The sequence below is a fragment of the Electrophorus electricus genome, chromosome 3 (assembly GCF_041902795.1).
Source record: "Electrophorus electricus isolate QZ-2024a chromosome 3, ASM4190279v1, whole genome shotgun sequence".
In the NCBI taxonomy this organism is placed as follows: domain Eukaryota; kingdom Metazoa; phylum Chordata; class Actinopteri; order Gymnotiformes; family Gymnotidae; genus Electrophorus; species Electrophorus electricus.
Genome location: NC_137499.1, coordinates 6,610,927 through 6,638,910, shown reverse-complemented (window position 1 = coordinate 6,638,910; position 27,984 = coordinate 6,610,927). Strand labels below are relative to the sequence as shown.

General features: G+C 45.4%; 1 protein-coding gene across 5 annotated transcripts in view; it reads left to right on the top strand.

Annotated features, from left to right (window-relative positions):
- Window positions 1–27,984, top strand: part of adamtsl3 (ADAMTS-like 3) — a 96,739-nt gene that overhangs the window by 43,033 nt on the left and 25,722 nt on the right. For 4 of the 5 annotated variants that reach the window (XM_081710047.1, XM_027019845.3, XM_035526907.2 and 1 more), the window contains exons 4-15: window positions 5,778–5,905; window positions 8,724–8,769; window positions 10,483–10,719; window positions 12,765–12,891; window positions 15,476–15,550; window positions 17,605–17,762; window positions 20,525–20,636; window positions 21,142–21,280; window positions 21,623–21,673; window positions 22,164–22,368; window positions 23,572–23,719; window positions 25,599–25,683. In XM_081710047.1, the coding sequence (XP_081566173.1) occupies window positions 5,778–5,905; window positions 8,724–8,769; window positions 10,483–10,719; window positions 12,765–12,891; window positions 15,476–15,550; window positions 17,605–17,762; window positions 20,525–20,636; window positions 21,142–21,280; window positions 21,623–21,673; window positions 22,164–22,368; window positions 23,572–23,719; window positions 25,599–25,683 (1,511 nt within the window). Of the gene's footprint in view, window positions 1–5,777; window positions 5,906–8,723; window positions 8,770–10,482; window positions 10,720–10,810; window positions 10,842–12,764; window positions 12,892–15,475; window positions 15,551–17,604; window positions 17,763–20,524; window positions 20,637–21,141; window positions 21,281–21,622; window positions 21,674–22,163; window positions 22,369–23,571; window positions 23,720–25,598; window positions 25,684–27,984 lie in introns of those variants that run through there. The other variant, XM_081710048.1, reaches the window with a different exon arrangement.

Here is a 27,984-nt window from a genome sequence, read left to right as displayed (position 1 = left end):
TTTGCCTTTAATCTGAGCTCCCTGGTGCAGCTGGTGAGACAAGGCTGCTGCAGAGGAGCAGCACAAGAACAAAAGCCAGCCCGGCTTCACCCCGTCATGCCTTTGATCTCCACGGAGACGCGATAATCGGGTTCGTTAGTGCTTGTCGAAGCTTGCTGGAGAAGTCAGCTCATTAGCTGATTACGTGAGGGAAGATAGTGGAACCAAAGAGCGAAAGTGTCAGGCACACTTTCGCTGTCCATAGTTGGACAGAGACAGACAGCATTTCCTTCAGCTCACTAAAAAACGAACTTGAACAATGCCTGTGAATTCTGTGTTTGTTTTTTTGCAAAGGTCTGCTTTAATTTGAGATTACTTATGTTTTCTGAACCGTAGCCCTCGATTTACATGAGGTGACTGTGTATTAAAACTCTAAAAGTCATTGTTTCCTATAAAATCTAATGCCCTCAAATGTACTGGCAAAACAGTCAAAGTTGTGTCTCTGTTAAATTCCAAACTGTAGAAATTACTACAAGAACTAGTGAGGAAGATGATGTGGTCTGTGTGTGTGTGTGTGTGTGTGTGTGTGTGTGTGTGTGTGTAATTGTATAACCTTGCATAAAGACATTTCCGACAGTGGGTTAGTCCTGCTGGAAATGACCAGCTCTCATGAATTCATTAAATCTTTATCGTTCTTCATTAAACTGTCCTCCTCTCCTCTCATTCTCCTCTCCTCTCCTCTCCCCTCTTCTCCTCCCCTCATCTCCCCTCCCCTTCTAAACGTATCTCCCTTTAAAATCTGAATCTCCCTGTTGGTCACAGTACATGCTTAATTGCTTGCATGAAAAAAAAACAGGATGAACTTAAAGTTCCTCCATGTGAATGAAGATAAACCTGAGATAGTTATGTTTCGATGACCTGTGACCTTTTGGAGAAGCACATTACTTCCCTTGGTTCATTAGCTCGGTACAGAAGATCATTTGCATTTAGGGGTTATCTAGGGGTGAATTTTGAGAGCTCTTTTAAATTTCATAAGAAGAAGATTAGTTCAGCTGTAAGGGATGTTTTACGTCTTCTCTGATGGATTACCATAATTCCTTATATATGGGCAAGAATCATGTCTCTTTGTCGTCAGCGGTTACTTCAAAATGCTGCAGCATTCCACACTGCCTGAACTCCTATCCCATTATTGTCTTCCATCGAAATTTCGGATTGATTTTTAAGATTTTGTTGTTGGCTTCTAAAGACTTGAGTGGGCTGGCACCCTCATAGCTAGCGTTCTGCAGGTCCATATTCTGTTGAGAGTTGTTCGAGATCCCCAGGTGTAAGATCAGGAGCAGAGGTAATCCAGCCCTGGCCCTTTGGAACAACTTGCTTAGATATATGTCGATGCTGAAGACATTTCTATACTTTGGCATTTGACTCTAGAGTGGGTGTAACTATATTTCTGTGTATCATATGTTTTAAGATTTAGCTTTTACTGCTATAATTGTATCTGTTTTACATTATGATCATTTTAATATTAAGCTTGCACAGCACTTTGGCCAAGCATGGTTGTGTTAAATGTACTACATAAACAAATGTCTTTCTCTCCTCTCCTCCCCTCTCCTCTCCTCCCCTCCCCTCCCCTCTCCGAGTGTAAGTCCAGCCAATCCAGATGTCAGCGTTGTTTAACTCTCTCCCCTAGCAGTGAGGGTTTTTGTCCTGATTTTGACAAGACTCTCATGGGCCTGTTGATCTCTCCACCGCCCACACACACACACACACGCACACTGACAGATGCAAAGACACCGACGTGCACGCTCACATGCATCTGGAACTCAGAGGGTTATGATTGATGAAGGACTTCCCCTGGTGGCTGGTGGACTGTGAGTGAGAAGGCATGGAGGTCAGGTCTCCATGGAAGCTTTCCCACCACCGGGACCCTTATCACCCCCTTCCCACACCCACACCTCGTCTTCCCAGGCCAGCCACTGTGTGTGTGTGTGTGTGTGTGTGTGTGTGTCTTTGTGTCTCTAGACATATGCGTAAGTATGTGACTTCATGGGTCCCAGTTTAATGTATGTACAGCACATGGGTATTTGCGTACCGTGTGCTGTTCTATTATTGAAAGATCTTTTTTTGTACTTCCATGTCTGGGATTCAAACTCAGGAGTGAGTTTCCTCCTTGTTATTCATCCGGCGAGCCGTGAGTCAGTCGGTGCCATGGGTGCCAGTCGGTGCTCTGGCGGGCGGGCTCCGTTAAACGGAGCGGGAGCCGTCGGTAAGGCCAGCGGCGGATTGGCCTGGTGCGCTTCGGCTGAACGGCCGATGGACCAGAGCTGCGCAAAAACCGTACAGGGAAGGGAGGCACTCGCGAGTGCTGAGCACGAGCAGCTCGCGGTGCCCCACTGTGCCAAACGGCATAGCTCTGCACGGTTGCCAAAGACGGAGGGCGCATCTCTCTCCCTGTGTGTCCCCCTGCCAGTTCTCTTAATTGAGTTCATTTCAGTCCAGCTCAGTGGTCTTTGCTGGCATGGCTCCGTGGACTAGGATTACCAGAGCATCATCAACATAACAAGAACCGACATGTTAATAAAAAACTCCGAAGGTGTTGATTTTGATCGCAGTCTCTTTTTTTGCAGTAGGAAAGAAATATAAATAAGAAGAACAACCAAATGACTGTATTTGCACATAAATAAGTAATAATGATCTTTTTTGCCGACTGTCTGTATTGAGAATTTCGCAAACACTTTCCGTCTGTCCCCCATCACTTGCTGTCTCCCTCCTGCTGTCAGTCGCTCCAGCTCCACCCCCTCTGCCCCCGTTTTTTACGTCGGAATTTCACTGCTTTCTCCAAAGCGTTATTTAATGGGTCCTCTTGAGGGTTGTGGGGTTTGTGAGTCAAACTGCCTGTAGCTCCCTCTGTCTGTCCCTTCTTCCGTAGTCTCTCTGTCTCTGCCTGCCATACCAGACTACACTATACCTCACACGGAGGAGGCGGCCATGCCTAAACCGAAAGAGAAGGGCCCTGCCTTCTCCTGATGAGGTGTTTTTGTCTGGATTTCAGAAGAAATCCTGCACGGCGCATTTGGGCAATGCTTGAGTTGACGTAGGACTGCTTTGCCACCTCAACTGACCTTTAGCCTTAGGTGTTAGGTTTTGGCAGATCTGTGAGAATACCTCATAGTATATACATGCATGTATATGCGTGCCTGCGTGCATGCATGTTGCTGAGCACCGTGGGCCAGCTTCCCGGGCATGGGTTAAGCCTAGTCTCGAAGAAAATTACAGTGCCTATAGTGAGTCACTTCTGGAAATTCTTTGTAGTCTAGACTTTATCTGGCTCTTAAACAGTGTCCCGCAATGTTTCAGCAGTTCTGCTGATCAGGTAGGCTAGCTCTGCTCATGCTATAGGCAATAACACACACACACACACACACACACACACACACATATCCCCTTCTCCTTGCAGCCTCCTTGATTTTATTTAGAGTCTCTGATTGGGGTGGACTAAAAAGTGCCCTTAGCTAAGATGCAATCAGGAATTTTGGTACATCAAAGCTGTCCTTCCTGCGTTGCAAGGATTGGGAGCTTAGAACTCTGAATCCAAGAACAGCCAATCGCCCAAAGAACTGTATTTATTTTTAATGAAGTTTGCTTATTTCACAGTCAGTAAACAATGTCATCAAACTCTCCACATCACACAGTACGTTTGGACGAAACGACGCACCCAAACAGTGAATCAGGGAGCGCGCCTCGTAACCCGGACATAAATCAGAACGGCCCTGCGAATGCCAAACTGCAGGAGTCAGCGCAAGACGACCATAACGAGGCCTTGGTGGGCCTCCAGAACGAACCCAGCCTTCTCATCAGGGGCCCCAGGCGACGTGTCTCGCCCAGCTGGTAGTAACGAAAGCAGAGTGGGCCCAGCCGAAACCCCATCTGCCCGGACCGATGGGGGGTTCCTCTGGATTGGGCTGCGTACTGAGAAAGGATTGCCGACCCACTCCCGGTTCCGCGTTTTGGCCGCGGCGGTCGTGGTCGGGAGCTTGGAGGAGCCAACTCCAGATCGAAGTTTGAGCTGTTCCCGGGCCGCTCCAGCGGAGCGGGGCCGAGTGACACTGTGCGACGCTGAGCGTTCAGCTGCAGACCTGTTTTCGTTGGCAGCTGCAGTGAGTCTCTTTTAACTGGTCTCGCTGTAGAATGGGCTCTAGAATTTCTAACACGGCCGGCCAACTTCTGGAATTAAGACACGCACTGTAAATGCAGTGCATAGCGCTGCATCAAACAGGGCGCACAGAAGCCTGGATATTTAGGCAAGCATGTGAAACCACACACACACACACACACACACACATATATATATATATATATATATATATATATATATATATATATATATATATATATATATATATATATATATATTCCCCCCCCAGAACATAAGCATGAGAAAATCTTTGACAATAAGTTTGAGGTTTTGGGAAGAATTCTTCAAAACTCTGCTTTTAGTCTTGATACTCCCTCACTTCCGTTCCCATGGCGACCTTGTATTAGGCACAGATTTTCGAGGAGTCTGTTTTCTAGAATGTTAAGGCTTACAGACAGGATGTCATATTATGCACGTATATTAGTAGTGAAAGGAACCTCGACTGGCTGTTCTGTGGTTTTCGTACACTAGTATGATAACCCTATCACTTAATTCAGAATATGAGTTTAAACAACCGTGTCTCAGTGAAACATGTTTTCGAAGCTCTGTTTGCTGTTTGCTGTTTACCTTGTTGTTATTTGTAACAACCTTCATATTTTTTTGCTGAGCCCTGGAAGCTTTTGAGGGGGGCCTTCTTCATAAGCATACGGAGGCAAGTTGTCTGGAATATCAGCTTGTGGGATTTGAAGTGGGTAACGGATTCCAGGAGGCTGTGGTGGGGGGTGGGGAAACCCAGCTCATGTTCAAGGCCGTGGTTTTGGGGGTACACAGACAAGGCTTAGCTGTTGACGGCACTGTGGGGGGGGGGTTGTCACCATGCATAAATAATATCGGTGGAGAAATGGGTGCTCCCCCCCTACAGGAGCGATTCGGTGTGCAGTCATAAAGAAAAACCTCCCCACTTTTGCACGGGGCCAGTCGATCTACTCCAGGGGTGCTCGAAGGATCACACTGTTTTCTGTTTTCATACTACTCTCTTTATCCGCTTCTCTCTCTTAAATTCTTCTTTCCATCTATCTATCTCCTTCCCCCTTCATGAAACGGAAGGCTCCTTCAGCGCTCCTGGGCCGTGGGCCTGTTATCAAGGCCCACCACCCACAGTGAGGCAGAGCTACTCGGTGAAGTCAGTTTTGTGTGTGTGTGTGTGTGTGTGTGTGTGGCTAACCCCCCTCTGTGCAGTGTGCGGAAGATCTATCCTTTAGATATGATGGCCAGGGTGGCTGCTGGAGTCGACAGGCCCATAAACACTTGTGCAGAGCAGTCATGTTGCAGATGCTTGTTTGGATTTGGACTGGGGTTTACTCTAGATCTAGAGCGCAGAATAGGTTTTGGTCCAGCCAGTCTTTCCTCTGCCCGGACATAGTCATATTCCTTTTTACCTTTATCTGCTTTTTTAATTTTATGAGCTGTTTTATTTTATTTCATTTTTTTTGCAAATCGGGGTTAGGAATGTGCTTGGATGGGGATAATAGAGCAAATGCTTTCTTAGCCTATGCTCACTCTGTGTGTGTGTGTGTGTGTGTGTGTGTGTCTGTGTGTGTGTGTGTGTGTGTGTGTGTGTGTGTGTGTGTGTGTGTGTGTGTGTGTGTGTGTGTGTGTGTTGCAGTCATCGAGGACTACACGCTCAGATGTGGAGCGGGAAAATGGCTGGGACGCTTGGGGATCGTGGAGTGACTGCTCTCGTACCTGTGGGGGCGGGGCCTCCTACTCCCTACGCAGGTGTCTCAATGGAGGGTCAGTTATCCCCTGCACAAACACGCGCACTCACATTCAACGCGCTTGCACAGGCATTTGTTTCCCGCATACACACCCTCCCCCACCGCAACCACCACCCCTTTGGGATTCTCACTTGCACCTTGCAGGGTGTTACTTCCAAAAAAGGCAGGTCACGTTTCCATTCTGCTCTTGTTGCTAAAGTCACGAGATTTCACACCATCGGCACGCTGAGCCTTCCTCCCCGCTCTCACAGGTCAGTGCCCCGGATGCCGGAGGCGCGTGAACGCATGGGAGTGATGTCAGAGCCGCGGCGATTATGCTTGGCACACATCCTCCCTGCACAGGCCTGTATCCAGGGAGGGCGGAAAATCTGACAGGGACTCAGGATCTCACAGGCTTTCTCCGTTTTTCTTTGCTGTTTTCCCCATGCGCCTTTCCCTGTCGCTCCCCCAGGTCCGGTATCTCCTTCTCAGAGTTGTTCTCTCTCTGTCCTTTTCCCTCCTTATCTTTCTTTATCTTTCTCCCTCTGTCACTCTTTCTCTTTCCATCTGTCTGTCTGTCTTTTTCCAACTTTTGCTGTCTTTATCTTTGCCTTCCCCCAGGATAAAAAAAAACGACTTTGTTAATTATGCATTCTTGATAAAGTGGTAATTTCATGTTACCATATTCACTACTGCCAAAAATACGTTAATTATGTGCATAATTTACCATATATTATGGAGAAAACTCATTAACTTGAGGAGAGAAAGACTGTGCTGAATCCCCTGAAATAATAAAGTAGACTTCCTTTCCATAATATTTTTACTTCCTGCAAGTCCCTTAGTAAATTATTATGGCTGGTTTCTTTTAATTAAAACATCTTATTTGATTTCTCATTGTATTGATAAAACAGTGTAATATTGTGAAGGCCCAAGTGCCGCAGGTCACAGTGTAGGACACACAGACTTGCTTGATGGAGACAAACGTTTATTGACAAACACCGGCAGTCCCGCATAACATAAACTGTGAAAGTGAACATGACCACTGACTGACAATAAGGCACACACTAACAAGGGTTTAAATACATACAAACGAGACAAGACTAAACCGATGCAGGTGTGTGTTTAACTCGGTTACATGGTTACAAACGAGACACAATCGAAGAACTCCCACGTCATGCGCTTGTCCACGTGACTAATGGAAGGGGCTCATTAATATATTACTTATTACCTCGTTTGTTCAGTTTTGTGTTAAAGTTCTTCTGTTACTCTCTGTGTAATTCACAGGTCTTGAGAAAATAAAAGACTCCAAACTTAATCTTGATAATTAGAGCAAAGCAGTGGAAAACTTTAGATTTCTCTCTCGTCTTTTGGAAGATCAAAGGCTCTTTTACTGGAGATAATGATATTTTAACTCACATTATATATGAGCTAACTGCTGACTTTTTTTTTTTTAAACTCTTTTATATTTTTTCCATTAGTCAGAAACTTTCAGCTTAGATGGCAAATGTGTGGGACTTGCTTCAAGAAGCAGTAATGAGTGAATCTTTCAGTATTTTGAGCCCCTTTTTAACCATGTTCTCTGCTCTTCCTTGGGAGATTAGATTTTGTCTTTCTGAATCGAATGCTTCCTTTATGCAAAGATGTGTTTTCTGTAGGGGTGTAGGGTTTCTTATGAGACACAGACGTATCTCATGTCAGGTTTCCCTCACCAGTCCCTTTCATGAGCCCCACCGACAAAGGAGACTAGTGTTATTCAGCAAGATCTTTCCGCAGTCTTAATGTGATGTGCAATGTCCTCGGAAGTGTGCCTAAAGACAATCCACTTTTGACAATGAATATTATTGACTAACTTTATATTTTGCTTAAACCAACACAAAGAAAGCCCAAATTAGACTAAGACGTAATCCTGCTATGTAATGACTTTAGCCAGCATGAAATTTGAAAAATAATAGTGGTGCTGATCTTAAAATAATATGTGCACACGCTACTGAAAATGCCACGAGCTACAACTCATCTCACTCCATCTGGCCTCAGTAGATCATTAGTGACACATTAGTTGAAGATTGGGGCCAGTTTCAGGTCAGGCTGCAGTGTAATTGCTTTCCACTCATTGCAGGAGGAGCAGGACGTTACTCTATACGGCTGATTTCATGGTCGGCGGATGACATGATTCATAGTTTCATAGCATTCAGGAAACATTGGATTATCCTCCTGGTTAGGGGGACTGAGAGGAACAGAAGAAGGTGCTCTGGGTCTTTGCCCACACACGAACATATTTGGAGCCAAGGCAGTGAAATACAGCATAAGGGAGATACCATAATACTATAGAGAGCTACGGCTGCCCCCGTGCAGCTAAGCTACAATAACAGAAAGTGTTTGGACGCAACAGGTCCAGCAGTCATGACTTCTGAGTGCATGTTTACTGTCCGTTCGTAGAAGGCCAAAGGTCATTGCCAGAGAGATGCTGAGAATAGCCTGAGTGACCCAAGGAATGGCGGTGAGGGTCACACCATTATGCGAGCTCGCTGGATCACCTCTGTAGGTGTGAGATCCTGCCAAAGCCTTGGCAACGCTGAGCCACACGACAGGGGCCATCCTAAATTTGAGCTGTGTAAGCAAGCCATATAGAAGCACCACAAACATACAAATCCAGGGGTAACAAAAAGGTTTTACACTTTCAGGTCAAGATCTAAACGTGCCGATGTGAAGAAGTGGATGCGATCTGAGTCGGGTTTGGGCATCTAATGTTTTTCCCACAGCAGAACGTTTCCAAGTGAGCTGGGATTCGCTGAATAGCAGAAGCAGGAGGAGAAAGGCTTCGCCCTGCTGATATCTGCCTTCATCTTGCTTTGCAGGAATTGTAAGGGGAGGAACATCCGCTACAAGACCTGCAGTAATACAGTGAGTCATTCTAAGACCCCCCCCCAAAGGATGTTGCATGGTGTGCCTGATTAAACAAAATACAGTCAAAAGTGCTAAACGCATCGGTTTTAGTTAAGTGTAGACACTACCCTATGGGAATTCAAATGGTTCAAATGGGCAGTTCAGTCTGATGCAGAGGAATTCTATCAGATGAAAGCAGTTTTTTTTTTAAAACATGCCAAATCTGCCACTGGCCCTAACCTTGTATATGACACCTCACGGTTATCAGCCATGGATGTGGATTCCACTGTAGGTGTTAGTTTAACATTGAAGATTATGGGATATTTGAGACATACCATATAGCTACTGGAAAGAACAGTTTTCTTCTGCAATCTTCTGTCTAATTGCATGTGTAGATTTGAAGGTTTGAAGGATATGCAAAAATTCTAATTGCTTTCCAATCCACAAGTGCATAATAATGACTGTTTTGTCCTCAAAAACATCTCAAAACTTAAAGATTAAGTGTTTTGGTTGCACACATCCTCAGAAAAAATAATCAGGACCAAAATACGAACAAGTAAGGACCTTATCAGGTTGCGTAAAAAAACCCAAAAAACTCACAGTATCGTTCCCACAAAACTTGCAGAATTCTCCTGGAGATGAGTGCTGACACCGTCTGGCAGAGTTTTCATAATTGCAGCTGGTAAGATGGGGCTCAGAATGGTTTAGAGACTGTCAGCTATGTCAATTGCCCTGTGCTCTTGTACCGTGTCTTACCCAGAGCTTCCCTAAGCTAGTCAGAAATAGAAACTTCTCATCCAGGTTTTTGTAAGGCATCTGGTCAAGCATCTGGTAAAAATCTCTTTCACTGATCGATGGAAAAAAAAAATGGGTTTGCAAATAAAAATGGTTTTACATTGTGTAACTAGCCTCCCAAGTTTTCACTGAAGAAGTCATCTGTCCCTCTCAGTGCATTATAATCAGTGGCCTGTTTTTCTACCATTGATTTGGGTTCATCTGGGTTCATGGTCCACCTGCAGCTGCCTCGATTAGAACCAGTTGGGCAAATGTTCCTGCATAATGTTTGCGACGCTTCTGTCAAAAATGATGGATGTGGAGACCGAGTGTTCCCCGTCAGCCTTTATAATCGGCATCGATGGGGTCTGGCTCCCGAGTTGATTTCCGAGGCTCTCCACTGTTTATTTCTCTTTCTGACCCCATAGAGGAAGTCGTATTGTGTTGCACTGAAGGATGTTTGCGGAGTTGCCTCAATCGGGAGCGTCTCCTAGGCTGGCGAGTGGGAGGCTGGCGCACTGAGGGCTTTTAGAGTCGTGATCAAAAGGAAGAAGCCAAAAGAAAGAGAGGGATCAGCTAACTGATGTGTCCTTAAAGACCCGTTCAGATGCCAGCTTTTGGCTTTAGGTCACTGGAAATGGAATTGACACTGACAAGTTTAAGACCAAGAACTGATTGCATAATTTAGGAAAAAGAGTCCTTAAGCATTGAAAGCAAGAATGGAGGTCAGTTACTGATAGAGATCTTAAAGGTTCAGAGTTATGTGTCTGAGTCTTGCGTTTGTATTATTAATGTATATATCCTAATGAGTGCCCATCAAAAATGTGTCTTTTGTCAGATATTGTTTTGTCAGAAGCAGTACTTTGTACTAAATTGAGGAAAAGAGTTAGTCGTGTATCTGCCATGTTGAGGTTCATGTCGTCAGGCCGTCTAAGGAATGTTTGTTCCTCCAATCAGGACTGCCCTCCAGAATCAGGTGACTTCAGAGCTCAGCAGTGCTCCGCCCACAATGACATCAAATACCAAGGGCAGACGTATGAGTGGATTCCAGCGAGCTATGACGCCGTCTTGCTCTGTGCTCTAAGATGCCAGGCTCGGGGGAAGAGCTTGGTGGTGGAGCTGGCACCCAAGGTGCTGGATGGCACCCGATGCCGAGCAGAGTCTCTGGACATGTGTATCAACGGCGTTTGTCAGGTGAGTGTTGTCATGGTGATACACTTGTAGTTGGTGGAGATATGTGTGCAGAGGTTAAGGAATACCAAATTGTTTCCCCATTTCATTTCAGCTAAAGCCAGATGGGTGAAATCTATATCCAGGTAGGGAACAAAACAATTAGATTAGGAACAAGTTGAGATTCTAAAATAAGATATGCGTGATCTATTTTGTTCAACACGAATAACATATTTTCAGAAAATAAGAGAACCCATATTTTGCCGTTATCGTATGCAGTTGGGTATAATCGGGAGGGAAATGTTTGACTTACGTCTCACAGTTGAACAAATACATTCTCGAAGGGTGTCTCCAAGGATCCTTGATGGAGCCCCACAGAGCAGAGTCAGGGCTTGAGGTAGACCACGGACGCAGGCCAGCAGAGCGAGCCCAGCTGCCATCTAGAGTTTGTTTGAGTTCTCTCTAAGCCCCAGTTAGATCCAGGCCCTATGAATTGTGCTTACTCTCATCCATTTGAGTCATACTATCAATCTCTATTACATCTCCCGAGCGCTGTGTAATTGTATTATGGTTTTCCATCCTGGATGTTTTTGGAGCAATTGATATTTCCTGCCCTACTGATTGTCAGTAAACGTACAGCAAAAATGAGAAGGTAATGTCAAAAGATATAAAAATACTTTATCTTTGAATGACTATATCTTGGAGAGTGTTGATGATATTTCGGGGGGTTTATTTGCTGTCTGGCATGCAATTGGAGAATACGTGTGTCCACATCAACTGCACTGCCCAGTCAACTGCATTTTTAATTTCGCAGTCTGTAGTTTTTGCATATCACAGATATTCCAGCTTGTAGCTTGTGGTGCTCAGGTGTTTGTGAAGATTGTTCAGGTTTAGATGGAGAAAAGGAGGTGAGACAGAGGTAATTAGGCCATCTTTACTAGATGTATGTCATGAGAAGCAGACAGGAGCAATATTTGGGACAAGACGGTTCTTCCGAGATTGCATTCCTGTAAGTGTGTGCATGTGTATTTGTGTAAGAGAGAGAGTGTCAGAGAGAGAGAGAGAGAGCAAGAGCGCAAAGGAGGAGGCAGTCTTGTACCCTCAATTTAACAGAAATAGAGTTTCCATTTGACCCTGACTCGAGGGTTTGTAGAACAAATATGCATAGCACTTCATTTCCGCCAAGAGAAATGTCTTGGAAACTGGTCAAATTATCTGCCTTGTCTGAACGTTTGCATTTATTTAATGGTTATTTAGTACTACAGGCATCTGAGTAGACAGCTACTGTAACAGTGCCTGAAAATGACACAAAATGTAGGAAGTATCAATGATTTGGATCACCTGAGATGACCTGAGCCCCAGGATTTTGCTGTTTGATTGAGAGTCACACTGAACAGCTTTTCTGATATTATCTTAGTCTCCTGCTTCTTGTGACGGATATTATCTTCATCTCAAACTTCCTGTGTCTGACTTGACTTACCAGTTATCTCATGGAATTTTTGAATAACGTCGCATCACCGACCACAAAAAAACAAAACAAAACCTCACCACATTTATTTAACTATATACAAGTTTTCCTGATTCACAATGTCCCTAATTTGACCCTTGCCCCAAAGCAGACTCTCCAGAGTGCCTTAAATATGGCCTCACCGTTTGATTGCTCTCAATTGATCTCATTTACTGGGGTTACTGGATAAAGGCTGAAATTTCCTTCAGGATCAACCAAGGGTTATCTTATCTTATCTCAAAATTCCGTCATTTGCCATCGCTCACTGCCTTTCCCATGACGTAGTATGTCTTGGTTTGTTTGTTTTTTTTGGGGGGGGGGATTTTTTTTTAGTTTTATTTATTTTTTGTTTTGTTTTTTGATTATATATACTGGAACTAATGGGCTCTGATGCAATAGCTACACTACACCAGAACAGCATTACTGTCCTGTGCTGTAAAAAATATATCTTCCTCTCCCTCTTTTCTCATCTTCCTCTCCACCTCCTCCTTTCCTTCTCTCCTTTCCTCTCTTCCCCTCTTCTCCACGCCTGCCCCACTGATCACCGTATCCTGTGCAACAGGAGGTAGGCTGTGACAGACAGCTGGGCAGCACCACCAAAGAGGACAACTGCGGCGTCTGTGGAGGAGACGGCTCAACCTGCCGGCCGGTCCGGGGCCAGGCTCTGCCCCACGTCTCACCCGAAGAACGTAGGTGAACTCCTCACGGATTCTTCCCTTTGACTCATCCAAGCTCAATAGCAATGCCTCTTCCTCAACCGTGCACAACTTGGCACATACCTCAGATCAGTGGTTGCCTGTCCTGGTGTGCTATGGCCTGGTGAGAGTCTGAATTAGAAGCCTTGCCATCTGCTCTATTGACTCTTCCAGATGGACTAATACGAATGCTACTGGGATGCAATCGTTGTTTTGCATGCATTCTTTTTTTTAGTTTGCTTGTTTTTGATTTTTTTGTTAATGTTTCCTAAAACGTAATGCAAAGTTAATAAGTATATTTATATTTAGTATTGTGGTTGGCAGGAGCATAATTGCAGAGCTTTACAATGGCATTTTCGATGTTCTGGATTATTCTGCTTCCATTTCCCCCCCCCCCCAAAAAAACATCTCTAGTTACTGGATAAAGGCATTTCAATTTGTTTTAAATACTGTTGTGTTATGCTTTTGAGGCAGCCTAAGTGTTTACTTTATTCAGTGCATTGCCTGTAAGTATGGCCTGAGGTAGAGAATAAAGAAGTCTTTAAAAGTTTTGGGATCCCCCCCCCAAGTATTTTAAGGCCAGTTCTGCATGCTTCAAGTTCCATGGTCTTTGGATAATGACGCAGGCGCTGGCAGGTTTATTTGCATACTGGATTTATGGAGCAGCCAGCATACGTATTGTTTAACATGTTGGGAAAGATGGTGTTTTTGGCTCCCTTCAAAGAGTTATTGATCCCCTACAAGGCAACCGACGGGTTTTTAGTAAGTAATCCTCCTGGTGACGTATAGCAGCTTGTCATTCAGGAGCTATTGCATGCGCCGTAACTCTTCCTCTGTTGCTGATGTCGTTGTTTGGTTTTGCTTACTGGGTTTTGGACATTTATGGACGTATTTGAAGGTAATGGGATATGACTGTAGGGGCTTGCTAGTCTTATCCAATAAAGCGTTTGCGTGTTCTTTTTTTCCGCCTGTTCTACGTTTTTCTCACGTAGGACATCTGAAATGTTGCCATTGAAAAGAACACGTCATGCCCACTGCATCATTTTAATTTTTTAAAAAATAATCACAAGAAATCTGGTTCGCAAAAGGCTGTCACTGTGTCACAACTTCGAAGATGTGCTCAGTTCTGCAGTGGAAATAGAATATAGTATAGCATTGGTCTTGGAGAGGCCCAAGTCTACATGTCGGTATTGTCTGGTGAAAACCTGCCAACTGCGGGCCAGACAACCTTTTTAACCCATCAAACAATCTGCACATAGAACTCTGATTAAAAAACACTGGCCATTTTGGTGCGGTTTTTTTTTTTTTTTTTTTTTTTTTTTACAGTATCATACTACTCGTTTGAAGAGCTTATTTAACATCTAGTATAGAGTGACCCGAAGCAAGCGCGCAGCGCCCTCACTAAGAGCCGTCTTGCTGATAACCCGACGCGCGTAATCCGATAGGTCGGTTCTGTCCAGGATCTTGCACCCTATTGGCTGTCGCTCAGGATTCCTGTTCGCCGCTTTCCTCCGTGTTAGTAACGCAGTAAAAAACGCCGCTAATGAGTCGCTGGCTACTGTGGTCCTCTCGTTCTCCCAGAACATTGGCTAGGTGCTGCATTCCTGAAAGACGGGCCGGAAAAATAGACACTGCTTTTATTGTTGATTTTTGTTTCTTAAAGTGTTTTTGCACACTTGCGCGCTAACGTTTATTATTGCATTTGGTTAAAGTGTTTATTCTTTTAAAATACTCTGCCACATTGCATTGACTGTGTGACTTTGAAAGCTAAAGCACAATTCGTCCCATAGTATGTCTCATTTCACAATGCTTTAATCGAGTTTTTCTCTTTGCCAGACCACTGACCATATCCCAAAGCTTTATTTCATTACAGCCATTAAATTCCAGGACTTGCCGATGGTTTCCAGTTATTAGCTGTTTTTCCGCCTTTTTCGCTCTGTGTGTGTGTGTGTGTGTGTGTGTGTGTGTGTGTGTGTGTGTGTGTGTACGGGAGTGGGGGCAGGAGAGTTGAATTTCATTGCTGGATGCAGTAGCCACCACCAGGCTGGAAAAACTGCTCCTTGCTAAAAGCATTATCCCAGCACCTCTTGGTAAACCTCACTCTTCATATAGGGATTTCCCTCAGCCTCTGTGATGGGGCTTTTTTTTTTTTTTTTTTTTGGCTAATCCGAATAAAAGTGCTTTTACTTGTAAGTAAACTGGCAGCAGTCCAGCAGCAATTAAAATCCTGTGTTGTAAAATATATATCGTTAGGCGTGTAACAGAATGTATAGTATGAGGGTTGTTCATGAGTTAATAGCTACATCAGCTACAGAGGAAATAGTTTCAGCTCCCCTCCCCTCTCCTCTCCTCCCCTCCCCTCTCTTCTCCTCTCCTCTCCTATATTTCTGGAAACATCTTATCAAAATTAGTGTTAGTAATAATCGGGCTAATACTGAGGGCCCATTGCCCATTACAGCAGATGAGAGCAGGCTTCCACTGGCTCTCAGCAACTGTCCCTTTAGCACCTTTTGGGTGGCGTTTTCATTGGCTCTGTCCTGTCATTGTAATGCTCGCTGTTGTTTTGATCTTGATGTAGCCACCAAGACGGTGATTGAAGTTCCACTGGGCAGCAGAGGGCTGAGACTCACAGCCAAAGGACCAGATATCATAGGTATGTTTTCTGTGTTTCTCTGTCCATGCTCTCATCTCCTTCCAACCAGTCCACTGGGACAAACAGTTGAGGAGTTTCATTTGAACTGTTCTGTAATTTAGGGTTGGGTCTGAGGTATTATTTCTCAGAGAATCATCGAGATCCTGACCACAGTTTATGATTAATGACCTTTTATGATGTTTCGTGAGGACATGATGCGGACTGATTAATGATTAATAATGGCAAAAGAAGACATAATTTGCTGCTTTTCTTCTTTGAGTTTGTCAGCTACATTTATGACTATAGTGTTGTCTTTTAACAGACTGGATGTTATTGCAGGCGAAAAGGATTCTGTTTGCGTTATAGAAGTTGTGAATTCTCAGGTACTGACGCAGTTTTACTTGAGGGATTGCACTCTCTAAATGAAGCCAGTCCTTAAATTAGTTTGAAACAGCTTCCCTTTTCCTCTTTGCGTTTCTAATTTACACTCTTCTAGGCCTGCCTTACTCCTCCCTCTGCCGCTCTCTTTTCTTCACCTTCCAAGTCTCCAAGGCTCCAGACCTGTCAGGTTTTCTCAGGGTGTGCACTTACCCCTTTGCTATGCTGCGTGAGAGAGGGGCATATGACTAGAAGACATTAGGCAGAGAAGCGCATAAAGAATCACAGATTTCTTGTGAGTGTGTGTGTGTGTGTGTGTGTGTGTGTGTGTGTGTGTGAGATTAATTTTCTACATCAGACTCAAGGCAGAAGTTGCAATCCTGTGTTTGTGGTTGTAGAAGTGTTGTTTAGGGTAGTAGTAGTGAAGGAGGGGCAGAGCTGAGTGGCAGAACTAAAGGAACTGGACAGAACTGTGGACAGAACTGTTCTGGTGAGCTTGATTGCAGGGGCCAGGAAATGGCTATCATCCAGAGTTCCATGAATATATATATATATATCACACACACACACACACACACACACACACACACATATATATATATATACAGAGAGAGAGGAGAGTTATCATGTTGCCCACCCCCACATGCACACAAACATACATGCACAAACAAAGACACATTTCACTTCCAGTACTAGAATTGCTTTGATTTTCCCCTTACACACACATACTGTTCTTGGTGAGTTTTTATGCTCTGGGCTTTACTGCCATCTTGGTCGCACACCTATGGCTTTTACTGAATGTTTGCCTTGTCAGACGTCTCAAAAAGCGGGGTCTGGTTGCCTTTAAAATGACTTCCACACATCGTTTATTTAATATCAGGAAGCTCACAATATGGATCTGGAAAAGTCGATTGTAGACGGAAGGGTAGAGAAGGAAAAGAGCACAAGACGAGAGAAAACAAAGCAGCAATGGTTCAGTACCCAGCAGTCAAGTTCATGAACTCGAGAGAAACTAAATATTATCAGAAGCTATTTAGAAGTGGATAATCATATTTTCTCTAGACATGGTAGGATTTTGGTGTTGAGAACTGTTACGATTATGAATGGTTCCTTAACACGAAACGTCAAAGTCGGCATTATTGTTTAATCACTTCAAGTTGTAAAACTGATTATTTCTTTGTGGAATTATCATGCACAATCCTGACAATCTGAGACGTGTAAATAATGGAAGAAAAGTTCACTATTTAATCTCTTCCAAATGGATCATTTGTTTTTTGGAATGGCTTAATGTGTTAGTGGAACAAATGCAGAGAGCACTATAAGCAGGGGAAAAGAGAGGAGAGGATCGACCTGAAAATGTGGCAGCTTTGCCAATAAACAGCCGAACACGATTAGGCCCCTGCTCAACACAAGCTTTCTTATTCTTTCGTGCTTGTTTTTCATTTTGGAGGGGAAAGTTTTAACCGAAGAGATCAGTCAGTTAACCATTCGCATTGATTTATAAAAACACACCACCGGTTTCAAGATTTTCTGTACAACGTGAAAACAGATTGTAAATAACTCTGCCGGCAAGGATTTGAAACTGTTCGGCTATTAGTGATTTGAACTGCACCTATGTTATGCGTTCAGCAAACGGTTGGTTTTCTTTGTCAGTTCATGGAATAAATCACCGTAATGGTTTTGTGGCTGTTTGTTAGTGATTGAGGCCCACACAGCGAGTGGCAAGAAAGAGGAGGTGGAGTTCAGCTCGGCCGGCTCCTACGTCCTGGCCAACAGCACCGTGGACTTCCAGAGGGGTAACGAGAGGCAAGCCCTCCGCTCCCAGGGGCCCCTTTCTGCGGACCTCACCATCAAGGTGAGCAGCAGCGGGGGCAAGTTCGAAACTACGGGCCGGCGAAAGTGGGTCGGGGACATTTAATGGTTAGGCAGGTAAACAGTTTAGGAACATTTAATGTTCAGCGGGTGGAAGTGTTGTTTTTTTAATGAATATTCCATCTTAGCTCTGTAGGGCGGGCTGGAGTGGATTGATTGATGAACATTCTCTTGTGTTTAATGAACATATGGTGTTTTGGTGAGATTTCCACACATTCTCGTTGCTCTTTTCAGATCCTTGATAAGATAATGAACGGTAGTCATCAGGCTGTTAACAACCGGGAAACATGATAACTACAGCATCCTTTCCGATTGCCGCTCCAGATGCATAGGCTCATTAGACCTGGATGTGGATGTGAGATTGGGATTAGGACCAGATTAAGATTAGGCTCTAGGCAAGAATGTGCTATTATGAGATGCTCACCTTGCTCTTGATCTGTTGACACTCTTCCTGCCCCTCATTACTGTACACCTCAAGACATATTTTTGATTTCTGGTGTAATTTAAGCGGTAAAAGGTTTGTGAAATTTTTGGAACTTCTGCACAACCTGCTACAAAAATGTGATCTGATCTTCATTTAAAATATAATAATACACAAAGGCTTAATTTATGAACAACAAGCCCACTGATGCAGTGAAGAATCTAGGTCACTGATGGAAAAAAGTATAGAAACGTCTAGAATAATGACCCCTCAAAAAGAGAGTAATTAAAGTGAAGCATTTCCATTGTGGGCCTGATGTGCCCTGCTTGTGGGAAAAAAAAAAAAAAAAAAAAAGGCTATTGGCTATCTACCCTTCTACACTCTTCACAACAGAATTGTGTTGCTGTATGTGTAATATAACCCAATCAAAAGAAAGTTCAAAGGACCTCAGAGGAATCGTTGTATAAGAACCTTTGAAAACCACTCGACGCTCGAAAAGAACACACAAATAGCAACCATTGCTCCTGTTGCTAATTCATCAGTGGTTCTGCTTTCAGTAGGAACGGGTGTCCTACACAGATAAAAACAAAGACAGTGCCCATTCCTCACATGGACCATGAGACCAGATCAAGATCTGCAGACATCTCATGCAACTGATAATCCCTGCGTTCAGGAGCACACTGGAAAAACATGAAGGAGGAGGATCAGGAAGCCACTGCTGCTCTTCAAATAAACAAGTAAACAAATCAAACCAGTCAAATAAAAGATATTCTTGCACATGTCTAGTTTACCATACAACATCTTCTTGCTTATCTGCCGAGGGAACAAAGTTCAGTGGGACACATGAGTTAAAAGCTGAAGTATTTGGAAAATAAACATGGCATTATGTTTGGGGAAAAAAAAGAAATGCATCAGATAATCCAAACCTCATCATAACTGTGAAAATGCTGAGATGAGTGGGATGGTGTTTGTCAGCTCTGCGTCCTCAGGGCTTGGACGGCTTGGAGTTATTGAGCGAGCGATGAACTTCAAGTTGTATCATGGACTTCACTAGCAGAATGTCAGACTGTCTGGCTGTAATCTGAAGTTTGAAAGAGGATCCAAGACGACAATAATTCAAAACACGGGAGCAAAATGCCAGAGTGACTCAGATTATGTATTTTAGAAAGACCAGGCTGGAGTCTTGGTCTGACCCTTACCATTGAGGTGATATGGGGTCATCAGAGATAGACCCTTTAGGAAGCATTCTCAAGGCATACATGAGCAGAAACCGTTTCTTAATGGATCAGTACCTTCTAACCTCTGCATGACAGCTACAGACAACATTTGTATAAAGGATCTACTACTTACTGAAGATGAAGGATCTACTGGTTACTGAAGATAAAAGGATCTACTAGTTACTAATGATAAAGGATCAAGGTTTTTTTTTTTTCAAAACTAACCTTGCTTGTGTCAGCAATTTGTAATGTGCTTATTGTTAAATAAGATGTTTTTTATTGTGTCTAAAAATTATGATGTGAAGATCCTTGACAAAAAAAAAAAAAAAAAATTCCAAAAGTTTTATAGAGTTTGTATCGTAACCCAGTGTGTCCTGATATTGTGCTACTAGTCCCTATTCCAGTGCCGATCTCTATGATTATATGTATTGTGGCTGCATTGTTTGATAGAACTCTCAGCAATGTCTCATGTAGTCATAAACCAGAGTCACTCCTCATAAAGATGAGGAAACCACAAGCATGTCTCTTACAGCAGTCTCTGCAGAGCCATATGTGTATTGTATACATTGTCAAATGCTATTATGCCATGGGTATGTATCTCACTGAATTAAGTTACACCCAGATTACCGAGCTCCAGAATTATGATCGGCTGCCGGTGTCACCGCCGTTTAGCAGTAATTGAACATGACTCATTTCTCTTGCCAATTGAAGAGGTACGCATTGGCCTCTTAGCTAATGGTTACAGGCTCGGAGGCTGAGGCTGGGAGAGATTGAGTGTTAAACAACATGCCGCGATTCACACGGAGCTGATGAGGTCACCACGTTCCAGAGTTGCGCTGTGGCCTGCTGATTGGGTGCGTTTCATGTCCTAAGTGTCAGGTTAGATTTCGGTCTGAGAAGTGACTCAGGAACTAATTAATATGTGAGGACACCATGTGAGAAACAATTGGAGCTGTAGGGGTTGAATGAACGTTTTTAATGCATTATCTCAAATGAGGTCATGGGTCCTGGTAAGTGCTTTTATGTGAATTTTTCATTTATCTTCTGCTGCAGGATTTTTGTATGTTGACTCAAACGTGTGATCAAAGTCTTTATGCTTCATACCAGCTGAAGTACGCAGCCCCCAAAGACACTGTGCTACAGTACATGTTCTACCAACCCATCCGCTACCAGTGGAGAGAGACGGACTTCTTCCCCTGCTCCGTGACCTGTGGAGGAGGTACAGCAAGCTTTGGACCTGAACTTCTCAAAAGCTTAGAAGGGCTCGGAGGAGATAGAGGTCTAGACCTGTGCAACGCAACTGGTTTTGCTTCTCACTACTCTAGTGTTGTAAGCCAGCAGATACCTGAGCAGCGGGCTTTAGCTGTGGACCTGGGTTTCAGTCCTATCTGGACGACTATGGGCAAAGGGAGGGTTTGATATTCAGAGGCTGCTTACATGCCAAGGGACAAAGCCAGAGCGAGAGCCAAATGCTTAAGCCATATTCTTTTATATATGGAGCCTCTGTTTTCTCTGACCCTCCAGGGCACGCCATTAAAAAAGGATTTCCTCAATGCACTTTTCCTCATAAAGTAAAAGACAGGCTTCCTTCTGGCTCTAGTGCAGCTTCTTCCTTTATCTGGAAACTGTCTGACGAAAAGTATTTGTCCTTAGAAATAACCATGCTTATAAAATGAAACGGCTCGATGAGCAGACATTCAAAATGACTCTGAATAACTTCTCAGGCTACCAGCTGAACTCAGCCGACTGCGTGGACATCCGTTCCAACAGATCTGTCCCGGAGCACCACTGCCATAGCTACCCAGAGAACACCAAGCCCAAGCCCAAACTTAAGGAATGCAATATGGATCCCTGCCTTGAAAGGTTTTGGTCTATCCTCCACCCCCCTCCCACCCCCACCACCTCATATTTTTACCACACAGGCTCCCAGCGATAGATATCCATGGTCCGTGTCAGGTAGGCTGCCAAACAAAGCAAACATCAGGACAATACTTTGAAGTTTTCCTTTATAAGGCGAACGTACGCCATCTGACAGTGACGCATGCGGACTAATAAACCGGCTGAGAGGCCGCATAAGTCACGTTGCTTGACATATGTGCCCCCTCCAACACACACACACTGCATGACACACCTGCTTTTTTCAATTAGACGGTGAAGACGAGCTGAGATTTGGCGCTGACCACTGTTGTCTGTTTTTCTCCGCAGTGATGGCTTCAAGGAGGTGATGCCTTATGATCATTTCCAGCCTCTACCACGGTAAGCCGGTTGTCACGGTGACCGCTGTTTTACCCAGAGCAGGACGGCTGCGCTGGGATCAGCTGTCCGCTGGACCTGTTTACATTAGAACGTAAAGGCCAAAACTAATCCCAGCTCATATGGATTGATGTTATGAAGCAGGGATCCCCAACGATGAACTTCTCTTTACAGCTCTTTAATTAGCTAAACATGAATCATGGGGTTGGGCTGTGTGTGTACCTCAGTCCCCCTCAGACCTGTGAGTGGGTCCTACCCTCAACAGTCTCCCATACGAACCCAGATTAGTTTGGCTGTCAGGTCTGAGAATCAGTAATTGACTTGAAATCAGCCTGAAAAGAAAAAGACCCTGGAGATAAACTAGTGTTGAACTCAACCGATCTGAACAGAAGTAAAAAGAGATCTATTACGGGATCTATTGCAGCACGTCTCGTGGATGAATGGGCGTGAGTGTGTGTGTGAGTGGCTGATGGGTACCCTTGCTGCCGTGCAGGTGGGAGCAGAACCCCTGGACGTCGTGCTCAGTGTCGTGCAGCGGGGGCAGCCAGGAGCGCAGCGTGGTGTGCGTGGAGGAGGACATACAGGGGCAGGTGGTGCAGGTGGAGGAGTGGAAGTGCACCCACTCGCCCCGGCCGTCCACCCAGCAGAGTTGCAACCCGTTCGACTGTCCCAAGTGGGTGGCCATGGAGTGGTCTCAGGTGCGCCCAGCTCACGTGTTCACGTAGCCTGCTGTAGCTCGCCTGGTAGAGCAGCTAATGAAAGGTATTAGAAACACCAAGGTCATGGGTTCGATTTCCAGTACTGTCATACTCATAAAACATGTACGTTGCTGGAAGTAACTGAAAATAGGGCTCATGAACAGAATTTGTGTTAAAACAGTGTTGCGCAGAAGGGCCAGCCAAAACCAGCACAAATACAAGGTGCTAAGCTAACTTTGAACCCAACCACAACTTCCGAGAAAGACACTGAACACACTGCTAAACACACACCAGTGGCTGTGTGGACGAACTGTAGAGTGTGTAAGAGTGATTGAGGTCTGTGTTAATGGGAGCATAGGTGAGAACAGGGCTTTAACTTCACTGATCACTAGATGTTATTAATGCTTCCGTTGCACTTGCTTGGAATGTGATTAGGTTGCCCTTTGTTATAGGGGAATTTCAGACTTGAAAATTACAGACTGTAGCCCATCGGCACAGACATTATTACTCCCCACCCTGGTCACACTGGTTGAATTCTAGCTACAGGGCCCCTGTAGATGATGTGTTCGAGATATTTTCGGCATGGCTTTAACACCAGCAGTGCCATGGTTGAGTTGGTACGAGTGTATCACACACTGCAGTGTTGTTGGAGTTGCGCATGTGCCAGCGTTGGGTTAAGAGTGGTCTGGCACCCAAACATATCCAGCAAGGTTCCTTTGGTCAGAAATGACCACGGGGGTGGAATTGTAGGATGTAAGACAACAGCTATAGTCTCCACCCGCATCTGCAAGGCACTTCTAATAAAGAAATCCTGGGTGCTGCATGTGAATTAGTCCGTCATAAATCCATTATCACACACCCGCACATTCAGTAACGTTGTAGTGTAGGCGCTTGAATATCGCTGCAATATTGAGAGCAGAGAGTTTGATGTATTAGAAAATTATGATAATTTTTACCTGTTTCTCTATGGGGTCTCTCTGTGGTGTGTGTGTGTGTGTGTGTGTGTGTGTGTGTGTGTGTGTGTGTGTGTGTTTGTGTGTGTGCGCACGTATGGATTTGTGCGCGCGTGTGTGGGCACGTGTGTGTATGTGTATATGCGTGTAAGCATGCATGAGTGTGTGTGCGTGCCTGTGTGTGTATTTACGTGCTGTGTTTGTGTGTGTGCGCGCGTGTGTGTTGCGTTACACGTGTGTTTTCCTCCAGTGTACGGTGACCTGTGGGCGGGGTTTGCGTTACCGTGTGGTTCTGTGTATTGATCACAGAGGCCAGCACACAGGGGGCTGCAGCTCCAGCCTCAAACCGCACATTAAGGAGGACTGCCTGGTGCCTGTCGCATGCTACAAGCCCAGGGGTAGGTAGTGGTCACCACGACGACGAAGGCCGGGGGGGTGGGGATGATGGGGGGGTGGAAGAACAATAAAAAGACACAAATAGGATACAGTAAGAGGATTAATTTGAGATAGTATGGTAGTCTCATACAGTCTAATGACCTGCACTAAGAATCATGGGAATGTGGGGAGGAAAACTGAATATATTACTGTTCATTGAGGTGTCCATTTTGCCACTGCAGTTGTGTGTGAGGCCAGACAGCGTTTGAAATGTCACTCATTTATTGCCATGAGCTGTGAAGAATGTCACTTTTGAAAGTGTGCTTGGATGTGTGCTGAATCTTCCCTTATACAGTCTGCTAGGGTTTGTCTTACTTTGTTAGCCTTTCTATTTGTTCGTCTCACTCTCTCTCTCACCCTTACTCTCACTCTTGCAAACTCAGACTTAATGTGTGCCATTCCGGCTGTCTCCCCCATATGACAATGTGCCGTGCTTCAGGAGAGCATAAACGGTTCACTTAACCTACAAGATCCCAGAAATAGAACAGCCGTGTTTTCCCTGAAGTCGCGCCAGACATAATCCTGAAGGCCTGTGTGTCAGTACCCTTCACACTGAAGGCTACTGAGCTCATGTCTACTTATAGTCCCTTTGAACCAGGAAACAGGACTATACCTCACCTGCAGCTAACCGGCCCTTCACAGCGTGAATGTAACATGAGACCGCCGCACCAGGTCTGTACTGACAGGATATAATCAAGTTGAGTCAAAAATGACTCCAAATAGAACAACCAATTTGCAAATCCCGATTTACACATTCCTTGCACGTCATTTTGCATTCACACTTAGTTCACTCCGGCGGAGTTCGGCGATGGAGCCCGTTCTTCTCATCGGCTCGACTCGGCTGTCTGCTGCCGGGTCAGACGTCTGTCAGACTGCCATTAGCAAAATCACACAAGCCCCCACATCGAAGGCCAAAGCGTCGGTCTTCAGAACGTCCTCTCCTGAGCCACGTTAAACAGCCCTGTTTTACTGCAGCCCCTGCCGTTCCCACAAGCTGTGATAATCACTTCCCGGCTCAACAAACGCCCGCTTGCAAAAATATTCGATTGGCACGTGCAGATTTATGCAGGCCTTTATTAGCCGTTTTCGGGACGAGGGGGAGTTTGGTGGCTCGTTTTGGCAGAGTGTGGGCAGCTGTGTGGTGGGGCGGGTTTAAGGGCTGTGGCTTTGTGGGATGGTTTCTTCTCTTTTGGATGCGGTTGGGTGTTGGAGTTGGTGTGGTTTGAAGTGGTTTGAGTTTGTGACCGGCAGGGTTTGTTTAAAGCAACGCTCGGAGTTGGATTGTCAGTCAGAGATTTTGCGGGCCAGTGGGGGAGCGTGTTTGGTCGCGTCCTCTCCTAACCATGTCCGTTCCTTGGGAAATCAATCCCGACTGTTCTCAGAACAGGACTGCATGGAGAGCCGTGGTCATCGGATTTAGGTCTGCACATGAGGGGGACTTTCTGTTTGGTGCCTGGCTCTGTTATGGTGCACTCTTTTGATGAAAGTGCACTTTGACGCTACGTGTTGGTGGGTGAGCGGTCATAAACCCCAGAACACTTGTAGGTGCGGCGTTTGTCAAGCACGTGAATGAGCTCCAGTGTTCACTCTGGCACCACAGAGCCTTTTCTCCTCACGTTTCTCGTGTGGTGCTGTGTCCCTGTAAGATATGGACCACTAAAAGCAGGGCTTTGTGAGCTTTCTGTAGCACCTGCTTTTGAATCTGAGAAGGCTTGGCCTACTTTTTAGGCAGACAGTGTTGAGATACACAGCAACCTTTTGTATTAGAGGCCTGAAAAGGTGACCATGCATTATGGTACAATTCATGGTTTGATTAATTTCTGTGTGTGTGTGTTGTTACAGAGAGTGTACCCGTAGAAGCCAAGCTTCCCTGGCTAAAACAAGCTCAAGAACTGGAGGAGACCAGAATTGCCAGAGAGGAGCCAACGTGAGTTCCCTTCAAAACCTATCAAACCTCTGAAACAATACAAGTAAAACAGGCCACACCCCATGACATAATACATGTCATAATTCACTGCACCCATCTCTTTTAGCTCTGATTGGCAGTTAACGGCACATGTTGAAACATTAAAGCAGAAATCAGTTTCTGTGTTCTTTGTTTGACACATACGCATATTGTTTTACTGGAGCTCTGGAACTAGTGAAAGCCTGAATGAAATGTCAGTATTTCTGCTGCAGATGGACAGTCCCTCCGTGGACTGGCAGGCGTCACTTTGTTGTGCACATGCGTACCTGTGCTGTGCTTTGCATTAGGAAACTGTTCTCTAACTTACACTGGGAGCGCTGGGAGCGCTGGGAGCGCTGGGAGGCATGCGGCAGCGCCTCCCACAGCAGGCTGCACACTCCTGTCACCAGCTTTGGAACGAGAAGGCGCGTTATTTGCTTTGGCGGAAGTGGTGACGTAACGAAACATCCTCAGCTGCGTGCGAACCGCCTACCTCTCATCACCTCTGTGTTTCTTCAGTAGTGTTTCCATTCGAAACACACCCCCGCCCACACACACACACACACACACACACACACACACACACACACACACACACACACACACCCCCGCCCACACACACACACACACACACACACACACACACACCCCCGCCCACACACACACACACACACACACACACCCCCGCCCACACACACACACACATACACACACACACCCCCGCCCACACACACACCCCCGCCCACACACACACACACACACCCCCGCCCACACACACACCCCCGCCCACACACACACCCCCGCCCACACACACACACACACACACACCCACACACACACCCCCGCCCACACACACACACCCACACACACCCGCCCACACACACACACACACACACAGACACACACCCGCCCACACACACACACACACACACCCGCCCACACACACACACACACACACACACACACCCCCGCCCACACACACACACACACACACACACACACACAGGCACAGACACACACACACACACACACACACACAGACACGCCAAAGGTATTGCTGTTATCTTTCCCCATCTCTGAAACGATACCTCCACTAATAGCTGCTGAGGGAGAGAGGACATCTTAATGCGCCTGCACCCACCCCACTCACACCCCACCCCACCAGAGCATCCCACATCCCACCCCACTGTCTCACACCCCACCCCACCAGAGCATCCCACACCCCACCCCACTGTCTCACACCCCACCCCACCAGAGCATCCCACACCCCACCCCACTGTCTCACACCCCACCCCACCAGAGCATCCCACACCCCACCCCACTGTCTCACACCCCACCCCACCAGAGCATCCCACACCCCACCCCACTGTCTCACACCCCACCCCACCAGAGCATCCCACATCCCACACCCCACCCCACTGTCCCACACCCCACCTCAAAGCTAAAGCCTGTTTTCTCAATTACCCCACAAAGCTGTTTTAATTCTGACATCATGATGTCCCCCTAAAAACACTCCAATAGACCAAACACGACATGTTTGGGGCTTATGGGGAATTACAGGTCTCATAAACCTTAATCCCTTAAGCCGAGAGTGTGTTTGGACAGCAGGAGTTCAGGGGGTGTGTGGGGTCCCACTTCATCCCTCAACTCCCTCCACAGCCATAAGGCTTCTCACCGGCGCTGCAAGGAGACATTCAAGCCAACAAAAAACCTGAAACAAAAAAGAGGAGCTAGCAGGCTGCGTTCTTATGTCCTTCTTATGCTCACTGTGTGGCGAGGGAAGACCTCTCTGGCCTCTCTCTCTCTCTCTCTCTCTCTCTCTCTCTCGTTCTCCCTCCCTCTGTCTTACACTGCAGTGAATCAAATTACGCATGGATCGGATTAGCCACGAATGTTCCCAGAAAAAGCCCGTTTTCCACTTGTCCGAAATGCAGCATGGCAAAGTCATTCTGTGGTTCATTAGGAGTCTTTGTGATGTCTTTTAATATTGTGAGGTTTAATCTTACTTGAACTCGTTTCTGGAACAAAGTGTGCTGGCCTAAGTTAGGGTTATTTTTAGTGTCATAACCCAATATTATTTTCAGATTTACATTACATATGGGCCCAGCTTGGAATTAAACATCAACATTATATTGTACTGGAGGTTAGAAGAGTCGGTGGTTCATGTTTAGTTGACATAACCTAAAATACCTAAATCCTAAAATACTGTCTAGAGTAATTTGACAGCAATTTGGAACATGAGTAAATGTGGAAAAAAAATATTGTTTTAAAATGATTGCAAAT